Genomic DNA, 11,785 nt, shown 5'->3' with positions numbered 1-11,785 from the left:
AATAAAACGACAGCTTTAGAAACATGAAAAAATGTTTGACTGACCTTGACTTTGAGTTGACAGATCAGTTGCTGCATTTACTTGATTGGCTGCCACCTGAAAACAACAACCAAATTAGGAATTTCTAATTCAGAGATAGGCTGACAACAAAATTTCATTCATAGTAAAAATTGAAAAAACATTCAAAAATATCACAGACAACGATATAGATTCAATTTTGTTTCCGCAGTTTTAATAGTTCCTTTATTTATTGTTTTGGAATCTTCACACCCCTAACCCTATTTTCAAAAGAATAGAAGTTTTATTAACAAAAATTTCGGTTTTGGGCTCTCCATATGATAGTAAAAATTAAATAGTTATAAATGCCAAGTCAAACTTTCATCGGAAAAAATTTTCGAAAAAGTTGAGCCTAGTTATGTAATATGTTTATAATTACTGCGGCTGCGGCTGCTGCGGTTAGCAAATTAGCATTGGGGTGCGAAGGTGTAGTGTTATGGGTTGGGGTTTCCAGTGGCTGGGTTTGCGGCCAGCAGAGTGGATGCGGCTGCTATCTGCTGGTTGAGACAATTGGTAAGTGCGGCTGCGGCTGCTGCTGAAGAAAGTCCGGAAGTTGCACCAGCCCCTGCAGTTCCAGATTGAGATAGAAGGTCATGTTGTTGGTGATGATTCAAAAATTGACCACCTTGTTAACAAATAAAACTCTTTATAGACAAAAGTTTGACTTTTGTAACACAAATGGTGAAATTTGGAGAAGTTAAGAAAAATATTCGGTGTGGTAAAAAAAACTTAGTAAAATTAACTGAAGTGAAAAAAAATTATTCAAACAGAATCATGGGACGGCCAAAATAGAGAATTTTGCGCCTAAATAGAGAACCCGATAGAAAATTTTGCCCTGATACCAACTTTACACTGTAAAATATCATTGATCAGGTACCTGTGGTGTGATCGGTTGTGTCTGTAGCAAGAATTGTGGCTGGTTGGGGTTGTGTTGCTGTGTTTTGGGATGGCCAACCATAAACAGAGGGACTAGTTGCCCAATGGGTAGAGTGTTGTTGCATTGTCCTCTTGTTCTCTTTGTCTTTTTGAGAGTCTGCGTTCTTCACTACTATTGCTGTACCTTTGCTGGACTGAAACACAAAACTGCAAATTGTTCAAATTGTTCCAATTAGAAAAATTCCTTAAAAATGTTTCGAAATGCTTTCTACTTAAAAATAAACTAACGTGGTGGCAAAAATTGAAGCAAAGAACTAAAAATTGAAAAGATAGAAAACTAAGTTACTAAGTTAAGCTTTTGATCGCTCACTTAAAAGTTGGAAGCGCTTCTTATTTCGTAAAATGTTAAGTATCGTCGGATTGACCAACAACTCGCAACATGAGCGTTTGGAGTGGTATAAGCTAATTTAAAAAAATATCCAGCCTCTACAAAAAATATTTCTATGTATTTTGTAGTGATGGGCTCTGAAATTTTTTCTATTGAATAGAATTTAATGCGCCAAAACTAAACTAAGATAATCGGGCTGATTGATAATTAAGAAATGCATGACCCTAAACGATACCTATCTTACAGGTTTTTAATTTTAAAAATATATTTTTTTAAAGTTTTTCAATGATAGCATCTCAACTGTCAACGGCAATATCAACAGAAGCCTCAAACATAGGTATAATATATAAAGAGAAGCAAATTACAGAAAAACTAAATTAGATAAAAAACACTTGGATTTGCAATTGTCATGTGCTGATTTACAATTGGAGTTCAAAACAAGTTGCCATTTCAGTATTTTTTTTAATTACCATTCACAAACAATTCAATTTTTGATTGATTTTTAGGGCATTTCTCTAACCAAGTATACGCTGGACAAACAGAGGTTCCTGTCAAGCTATGCCAAACTTATCTTTTGCACAATTTACATTAGGTTTTACCATAAATTACAAAATACTTTTCACCTTTGGGAAATGACAATTATAACTTATAACGTCACTTACTATTTTCCAATAATTCCATTATCTGCAACGCTCAGAGCTGATTTTTTACCAAGTTTCAATAATTAAAATCAATCCAATGAGATCGTAAACAATAAAATTTCTTCATAACCATTTTATCAGTTATTGCGCGATGAAATTTCTACAATCACTGAGGCATGTGAGTTGTTCTAGGAATACTACAGCAGTGTGATTAATTGGGTATTTAAAAAATGATACTCACGTCCAAAATATGACCATTCATCTGCCGAATTGCATTTTGTGCGTCCGCCTTGCGGGTGAAAGTGACAAAAGCACAGCCTAAAAGTAACCCGAGAATAAAACTGATGAACCAACTCAACACGTTTTGCACTTCCTCAAATTAGGCGTTGAATATTGTTGAATATTTTACAATATAATGGCGACCAAAATCTTGAACTTACAAGATATTTAAGCCAATTCCAGTAAAAGATAAATTTGAAAACAAAACTCTCAAACTAAGATGAAAAATGTTAGATATTTCTGATCGCGGTTCGTATCAAATTCAAAGTATTTCGCAAATAATATTTAAAAAGAGGGGTTTTCGTTAACTAACAGAAAGTGTAAATAACTGAAATTGGTTGATCTAATTTAATCGGTATGATTACAGAAAAACTATCTACAAAATAAGGAACGAAGATCACACACACACACACAGCACAGATACAGATAGAAGCCGGCAAAAACAAATGATTATATGAAAGTATAATATGAGTTATAAACAACTATTTATAATCTTAGATTCTAATGAGCCAGATATACAGGTAAAGTTGATTGATCTAACGATGCCTAGTTTGTAAGTAGACTAATATTAGAGAGTTCTGGTGGCTTAATTGATCAAATGACCGATCGAGATAGGCTAGAAAGTTTGTATTTGAGATAAGAGAGGCAAGGACCGTAATTAAGCTAATGCTTTATTAATTAAATACTTCATCAATATATGCTCGACACTTCTCCAAGCGATGCGACGATGAATAAAGCAAATAGTAATAAGTCCCCCCCCACCCCCCCCCCCCCCCTCTCCCTCTCCCCTCCCCCTCCTCTCCAACCGCTGCCAGAGTTTTGCTTAAAACGAATCAACAATACCCCATAGCTTAAATTTCATAAACCTGTGCGCTATACTAATGCGCAAAACACAAATATTAATAGGGCCAAATAGCCTGAGGTACTTTAAGATTGACAACATATATGGAACAGAATTAACCAAAAGTTGAAAGTTGCGATCAAAAGATGCAGATGATAGGGACTGCTGGACAATTGTATCTTATTAATGACCGGATGTGATTTAGCTGCAACTAAATTAACTTTATGGTCTTATTTAGCTTTACTCGTTCAACCACTGCTTTTATATATAGCATATAGCGGAGAGGGTATGTGATATTGAAAAGGTTCTATAGAAAACATCAGTAGATGAAACGATCCAAACGTTATTAAGAACCATCATGAAAGATTTCAAACGCGCATGAATGTTTAATTTAGATTCTTCATTTTCAAACACCACTAAAGGAATTGGATTTCAAACAATGATTTTTCAATCAAAAATAACCCCAAAAAATTTCTCAAGCTCTTACTTTTATCTTTTTGTTTTCAGTTTTACAACGTACAGAAATTTTAAGTATTGTTGATTAAATTTATTTTAAAATAATTTTTCAAAATAAAATAATTTTTAAAATAACTTTTCAAAATAAAATAAAAATATTGGTTTCGACGTCTTAGCAACCTTATAATATAATGAAGTCATTCAATATCATAGCGCAGCTAGGTCCATTTCTTTTTGGGAAACAAAAAATTTGACCACAGCTATAAAAACAAGACTACAACTTGATATGCGGAAATTTCTTGTTGTTCATGAACTCTTTTAGATGTTTTTGGGACTATCCTGGAGAAACTACCCTGTGTTGTTGTGCACAATACGAATGATCGTGTACTTAGACTGTTTTTAACTTGTTCATTCTAAGTTCATGTCAACATATATAACTCCATAATTTTGTTTAATTTTTCGGAATTAATCTTCATCTTCTAGGCAAGAACACTGGTTTTTTAGATCATTTTGTGGTCAAAAAGAATAAAACTACACTGTCCTTTTTAAATCAACACTCTCTGTAAAAAAATTCAAAATTCGAACAAACCGACAACCATAAACCGGCCCCTTAACATTGGTTATTAGGCTGTAAGTTCATGTGGCTGTATTTTTCAACGTATTTGTTCAAATCACAAGTTTTGTTGACTAAATTTCTTTTCCTATCAAATCAACAAAACATTGGAATAAGTTATACAACTGTTGAGGTCACACTACCCTAGTCCAAACGTAATGTCAAATTTGCAAATATTTGCAAATTTTTCGGGATTAATGTCAAATTTGCAAATATTTGCAAATTGTCACTGCTGAAGGTCAAATTTGCAAATATTTGCAAACCAAGGCGAAAATTGCAAATATTTGCAAATTCGTAAAAAATGATAAAAACAACCCGTTGCTGCACCCAGCGCTACGTAGTGACACATACTAAATAAAGTTCAGGTAATTTTACCTTAAAAACAATTTAACCCATCTCAATTGTTAAAGTTGATATGAAACATTCTGTTTAGGCCCGAGAAAAAAAATGGTTTAAGGCGAAAAAATTTGGGACCCCAATTTTCAATTTTTAGCTGTGTTTTACCCTCAGTAGGAGTGCTGCTTTGCTATGGCAAGCTTTTTAGATGGATTGGAAGACTTACAAAAGTGATGCTTTACCATTTTCGAAATTTACACAATTAATCAACAAAAACGTTTATTTATTGCTACGCAAAACGTAGTGCCTGCTTTTCTGCCTCCCTTACGTTTATATCCAGCTCAACGCACTACTGTCGATTTGTTTTCACGGTACTTGAACACTTTTCTTCTTTCAATTTGACTCGGGTCAGTGGAAAATCTTATTTCAAGAGAGAAAAATCGTAAAAAACATTATAAACACCAAGCTGTAAGTCTCTGGAAGCTTTAATATTACATCTTTTGTTGCCCACTCTACTAGTCACGCTTGGCAAAGGCAATATAATTTTAAAAAAAATAAGACTTGATTTTTTTCTGGAAACCGGTGTTTCAAATAAGTTATCGCCGTTAAAGTACATGTGAAACTTTCTGTTTAGGCCCACGATAAAAATTGGTTTAAGGCGAAAAAAATGGGACCCCAATTTTCAGTTTTAAGCTGTGTGTTACCGGCAGTAGGAGTGCTGTTTTGCTATAGCACGCTTTTTAGATGGATTGGAAGGCTAACAAAAGTGATGCTTTACCATTTTCAAAATTTACATATTTAATCAACAAAAACGTATATTTTTTACTACCCAAAATGTAATGCCTACTTTTCTGCCTCCCTTACGTTTATATCCAGCTCAACGCACTATTGTCATTTGTTTTCACGGTACTTGAACACTTTTCATCTTTCAATTTGACTCGGGTTAGTGGAAAGTCTTATTTCAAGCGAGAAAAATTGTAAAAAACATTATAAACACCAAGGAGTCGTAGAGGTAGGATATTTTTGCTTTTTATGTGCTTTATGTGGTTTAATAGGTTGTAAAAACTGTATGCATTGCGTTTCAGTTAAAAATGCCGCCGAATTTGAAAATTTCAGTAAAATGTGTGGGTTTTTGAAAAAGCCGTTGTTGGCCAAACTACGAGATCAGTTTAAAATTATGCGCTCTCTTAGAGGAAAGATTTTTGATTTTTGGTCTTTGGTTGTTAATTCCCGGATGTACAAAATATGTAGTATAGGAACTAATATCTGTGAATTACTCTGTGGTTTTGTCTTTTTTCGTTATTTCGTAGTCAGAAGAATTCGGTCTACTTTTTCTTCTAAAATTCCTCCTCTTTCTTTTGCAAATATCTTTTTAAACTGCTTTTATGGCCCCCTGATTATCAGGACCTCAATTCTATTTCTAGTAGACGTCTCTTATGGTTTTGGTATAGTTTTGGTATAGGACGTTTTTTAAAGATTTTGTGGGCCAATTTTCAAATGAAAAAACCGAGGTCAAATTTGTAAAAAAAAAGTTGCAAACCAATGTGATAGTTGTAAATTAATGTCAAAGTTATAAAATTGTTTGCAAAAATAATGTGAGAGTTTGCAAAAATTTGCAATTTAATGTCAAATTTGCGAAACCTGTTTGCAAATATTTGCAATTATAATACATTATTTTACAAAATTTGTAAATCAATTTGTAATTTTTGCAAAATTGACCTTGGGTTTGGACTACGGTAAGAACTGATTAACAACATTACTTCATGTTCATTCTAGAATTCCCAAATTAATTCACAAACTTGGTTCTATTTAGAAATTTTTTGACTTCTCATTTGCGAAGACAACCGTGTGATAAATAAACGAATGAAATCGCATCTTATGCTAACATAAAGCATCTCGATACATTGGACTGTGGCCTCAATTACCTTAAGGGTAAGTTCAAGTTTCCCCGGTTTTAGAGGAAATTCATAGCCAATGAATGGGAGCGTTTTTGTTGACAACATTGTATTTTTCAAATAAAAATGAAGCTACGAAAAACGTAGTGCCTGCTTTTCTGCCTCCCTTACGTTTATATCCAGCTCAACGCATTACTGTCGATTTGTTTTCACGGTACTTGAACACTTTTCTTCCTTCAATTTGACTCGGGTCAGTGGAAATTCTTATTTCAAGAGAGAAAAATCGTAAAAAACATTATAAACACCAAGCTGTAAGTCTCTGGAAGCTTTAATATTACATCTTTTGTTGCCCACTCTACTAGTCACGCTTGGCAAAGGCAACATAATTTTAAAAAAAATAAGACTTGATTTTTTTTCCTAGAAACCGGTGTTTCAAATAAGTTATCGCCGTTAAAGTACATGTGAAACTTTCTGTTTAGGCCCACGATAAAAATTGGTTTAAGGCGAAAAAAAATGGGACCCCAATTTTCAGTTTTAAGCTGTGTGTTACCGGCAGTAGGAGTGCTGTTTTGCTATAGCACGCTTTTTAGATTGATTGGAAGGCTAACAAAAGTGACGCTTTACCATTTTCAAAATTTACATATTTAATCAACAAAAACGTATATTTTTTACTACCCAAAATGTAATGCCTACTTTTCTGCCTCCCTTACGTTTATATCCAGCTCAACGCACTATTGTCATTTGTTTTCACGGCACTTGAACACTTTTCATCTTTCAATTTGACTCGGGTTAGTGGAAAGTCTTATTTCAAGCGAGAAAAATCGTAAAAAACATTATAAACACCAAGGAGTCGTAGAGGTAGGATATTTTTGCTTTTTATGTGCTTTATGTGGTTTAATAGGTTGTAAAAACTGTATGCATTGCGTTTCAGTTAAAAATGCCGCCGAATTTGAAAATTTCTGTAAAATGTGTGGGTTTTGAAAAAAAGCCGTTGTTGGCTAAACTACGAGATCAGTTTAAAATTATGCGCTCTCTTAGAGGAAAGATTTTTGATTTTTGGTCTTTGGTTGTTAATTCCCGGATGTACAAAATGTGTAGTATAGGAACTAATATCTGTGAATTACTCTGTGGTTTTGTCTTTTTTCGTTATTTCGTAGTCAGAAGAATTCGGCCTACTTTTTCTTCTAAAATTCCTCCTCTTTCTTTTGCAAATATCTTTTTAAACTGCTTTTATGGCCCCCTGATTATCAGGACCTCAATTCTATTGCTAGTAGACGTCTCTTATGGTTTTGGTATAGTCGGGTCCAGTGAAAGCAAACTTATTCTTAAGTTTCAAAAAAAGTTCTCAAAAATCTTCTAGTTTGTTATTTGTTACGGCCAATTCGACTAGATACCTGTTCGACGAGGACACTTTCAAATGTCAGCAGCGAAGTTCCAACTTCCGACTTCGACAAGAGTTTCAAGAAAAAAGTTGAAAATTTATTAAAAGTTTCAAAAAAAACAAAAAAAAATTGAAGATAGAAAGGAAGGACCGGACTGCTTTCTTGATGTCTTAGATTAATTTTGGTGATGCTTGCTAATATTATTATTATTGTTTTCTTTAAAATTTTGTCGATGCACAAAATATGTGTACATTCAAATCTTGCGACGCTTTCATTTTTTTTATGAAGAGAGGCCTTAAGCTTAGATTTAGGACGTTTTTTAAAGATTTTGTGGGCCAATTTTCAAATGAAAAAACCGAGGTCAAATTTGTAAAAAAAAAGTTGCAAACCAATGTGATAGTTGTAAATTAATGTCAAAGTTATAAAATTGTTTGCAAAAATAATGTGAGAGTTTGCAAAAATTTGCAATTTAATGTCAAATTTGCGAAACCTGTTTGCAAATATTTGCAATTATAATACATTATTTTACAAAATTTGTAAATCAATTTGTAATTTTTGCAAAATTGACCTTGGGTTTGGACTACGGTAAGAACTGATTAACAACATTACTTCATGTTCATTGTAGAATTCCCAAATTAATTCACAAACTTGGTTCTATTTAGAAATTTTTTGACTTCTCATTTGCGAAGACAACCGTGTGATAAATAAACGAATGAAATCGCATCTTATGCTAACATAAAGCATCTCGATACATTGGACTGTGGCCTCAATTACCTTAAGGGTAAGTTCAAGTTTCCCCGGTTTTAGAGGAAATTCATAGCCAATGAATGGGAGCGTTTTTGTTGACAACATTGTATTTTTCAAATAAAAATGAAGCAAATACTTGAAACCCATCATATAACATTTCTTTTTTGCTTTAGGTTGACATTAGCAAGCATTTAAGTTTTATTATCAATTTTTTTACCAAAACAATAAAATTACGCAACATCAGGATAATGAGGGTGGAAACGATTTTGGGTGGAACGAGGGTGGAAACGATTTTGGGTGGAATGAGGGTGGAAACGATTTTGGGTGGAATGAGGGTGGAAACGATTTTGGGTGGAATGAGGGTGGAAAGGATGCAAAATCGTGATTAAAATGTGGCGCAGAAAATCCAAAAAATAGTTAATAACATTCAAAAAATAATTGAAGGAAAAGTTTTGCTTGGGTGGAAACAACAGATAATCAATCATTTTTTCAGGACATATTGAATTACATAATCTTAAGCCAGTCAATAACTTCTAAAATAAAATGTTTTTTTATTTGGTTATCTACTAATAAAGCACCTCTTATCAAAACAAGAATTTTGAGGTTCAATTTTTTTCTGCTGACATTTAAATAATTTGAAATATTTACTTTATTAAGAGTAGCAAATTTTCCTCGAATTCGCATCTCATAAAATGGGGTTCCCTTCATAGCCTGGAAAAACGTCATATTTTCATCAAAAGCCGCGTTTCTATTCTCAATTCTATTTTCAATTTTATTTTCATATTAAAGCCGCCACGTTCTATTTTCATAAATAAGTTATTGTTTATTTGGAATTGTAAGCCATAGATAGGAATTAAGAGTAATTATTCTTTTTCAGGTGTGTGTGTGTGTGTGTGTGGGGGGGGGGGGGGGGGTTGGGTACCTTTGCTGGAGTTGTCGTCTGGGTTTTTGAGAACTGTGCACTCCTCGATGGTTCCAAACTTGGCAAAGCACTCTCTCACTTCTCCCTCGCTCAGTCTCTTGGGAAGCATACCCACAAACAGCTTCCTCTCTGACACAAATACAAACAAATAAATATAAACAATAAACAAAACAAAACCCAGCCAAATTTGTTAATAACTAAAAAGTAACAAAGAATTTTTTCAAAAAAATCTTACAAAAATTTTAAAATTGAAAAAAGCAGATAAAACTGTAAAATTGTCAAACAGTTGGAATTTTATTACAATTGAATTTGATTTTTAAAATAATTTTTTCGCACTTGTATTTTATAAACAAAATTATGAGCAGAAATCGCATTTGGCTATAACTATAACCAATTAATTGTTATAGCGATATAGTTTATAACTTAAGCGCAACCTAAGGAGGGGTCAGACATCAGACATGAAAAGGTACACAAAAAAGAAAGCAGTAAATTGACAATAACTGTGTAATTTTTGGTCTCTAAATAGTCGCCATTACGGTATAATCCAGAAAATGCGGACAAAATTGCAGGTACTATTTTGCTAAAATTTGCGCTTGTTTCCACATCAGAAATGCAGCATTATATGGTTTATAGACTTTTATAGCTTCGAGTCGTTTGAAAATATAGTGTTTGGTTGCACGCATCATGAAAGCCTGCGTCGCTACCCGGGCTAGTAAAACGCGACAGAGCAGAAAATAAGAGACAAATACACAAATAACAGAAAGATAAAAAGGTCTTTCACAGAACGATCATGGCTTGTTATTTATTTTTTTTATTCTGTACAATTGACGGCCAGAGGCGTCAAACGGACAAACAATTTTTGCACATTTTCCATTTAGAAAACAGTCATAAACAATAATTTAACATATAAATAAACATCAATATATGCCAGAAGGTTGAAAAGGTTGACATCAACATACACGCGTTGTCATATTGGCCCGTGTTATTATATCACTAATGTCAATGTAATTGTTTTATTGTGTATCGGCATTGATGACTATGATGAGGATGTTGTTTTTTTGTTTATTTTTGTTTGTTCTCACCTTTCCTGTTTTCAGAGTCAGCTGGCTTCATCTGGATACAGTGCGTCATCTGAAGCACAAAGACAGACAAACTAATAAACAAACAAACAAACAAAAACAAACACAATTGTAGACATACATACATACACCTACATGTACAAAGAGACATTAATCAACTTAACAGATGAGAAGTTATAAATAGTTTTCGACACTCACTGGTTTATGACACGATTTATGACAAAAAAAACTGGTCATAGACACACTGTAGACGTCTTTCATCTAATAAAGCCGTCAATGACAAGAGATCTTGGCTTAGGAGCGCTTCCAGTAAATTGTGAATTGATGCAATGTTAAAAGGGCAGCCCTCGTCAGGCTGTCTTCTACATTGTAAGATTTTGCAAGAATTTTGCATGATCTTGTAAGATTTTCGCTCGATCTTGTGACTATCTGCATACTATTGCAAGATTCTTGCATGATCTTTTACCAATCTGCATAATCTTGAACGGTTCCTGCGTGGTACCTTTAATGAAATGATTTTTTTTCGCACGGTTGTCCATCTGCGGATCCGATGGTAGTAAGATATAATCAAGAAAATATAATGTTTTTAAGGGTTAACTTGACTAGTTTCATTTTTTGGACAGCAAACAAGTAAATTCCGGAAACATAACCAGATGGTTAAATATTGCGTCAGATCTTCATAAAATTTCGTTCATTAACTTTTGGAATTAGCAGTCTTTTGTAAAGTGGATTTATAAAGTGGATCAGAAGATTTCGACAATGGTCGCTTTTGCCTCAGTTGAGATAGTGAGTTAATTGTTATATACAAAACGCAATGATAGGGTAACCATTAATTCACATTGTTGATTGCAATCAAGTAAACCTATTCCAGTGCACTTTTTCTATCACTCCAACATTAAAGACCTCGAAAAGTCCAAAACAAAAATTTTTTATAGAAAAAAAAACAAATTAGATGAACAAAAAAGCTTTTCAAGGTTGCAATTCTTAACTGTACCGAAAAACTAGGGATACATCATCTATACTCTCGCTCGACTGTTAGGATATTAAGAAGCTCTCAAATGGTTTTTAATTAAAAAGAATTTGCTACAAGCTCAACATGAGTCCTCAAAACCAAATCACTCAACAAATAATGAAAGTTGCTGCTTTGTTATCACTTATACCGTTTTTGTCTTCAAATTTCAATTTATTGAATTGATGCAATTATCTCTTCAATTTTTTACCCACATTTTTAAAATGTTAATCATTTGAAAAATTAAATAAATGAAAATTAATT

At 33.3% G+C, this 11,785-nt stretch overlaps 1 protein-coding gene across 4 annotated transcripts in view; it reads right to left on the bottom strand.

Annotated features, from left to right (window-relative positions):
* Window positions 1-44: 44 nt before the first annotated feature.
* LOC142335215 (uncharacterized) overlaps window positions 45-11,785 on the bottom strand; it is a 36,018-nt gene continuing 24,277 nt past the window's right edge. For all 4 annotated transcript variants that reach the window (XM_075383620.1, XM_075383611.1, XM_075383627.1 and 1 more), the window contains exons 6-11: window positions 10,516-10,564; window positions 9,434-9,562; window positions 2,204-2,280; window positions 935-1,127; window positions 437-682; window positions 45-96 (exon numbers count right to left, since the gene is read on the bottom strand). In XM_075383620.1, coding sequence (XP_075239735.1) covers window positions 492-682; window positions 935-1,127; window positions 2,204-2,280; window positions 9,434-9,562; window positions 10,516-10,564 — 639 coding nt within the window. In that variant the 3' untranslated portion in view covers window positions 45-96; window positions 437-491. The remainder of the gene's footprint in view (window positions 97-436; window positions 683-934; window positions 1,128-2,203; window positions 2,281-9,433; window positions 9,563-10,515; window positions 10,565-11,785) is intronic.

This window comes from Convolutriloba macropyga, chromosome 1 (assembly GCF_964194025.1).
Source record: "Convolutriloba macropyga chromosome 1, txConMacr16.3, whole genome shotgun sequence".
Classification (NCBI taxonomy): Eukaryota; Metazoa; Xenacoelomorpha; order Acoela; family Convolutidae; genus Convolutriloba; species Convolutriloba macropyga.
Note: the sequence above shows the minus strand (reverse complement) of the source record. Positions and strands in the feature narration are given on the sequence as shown.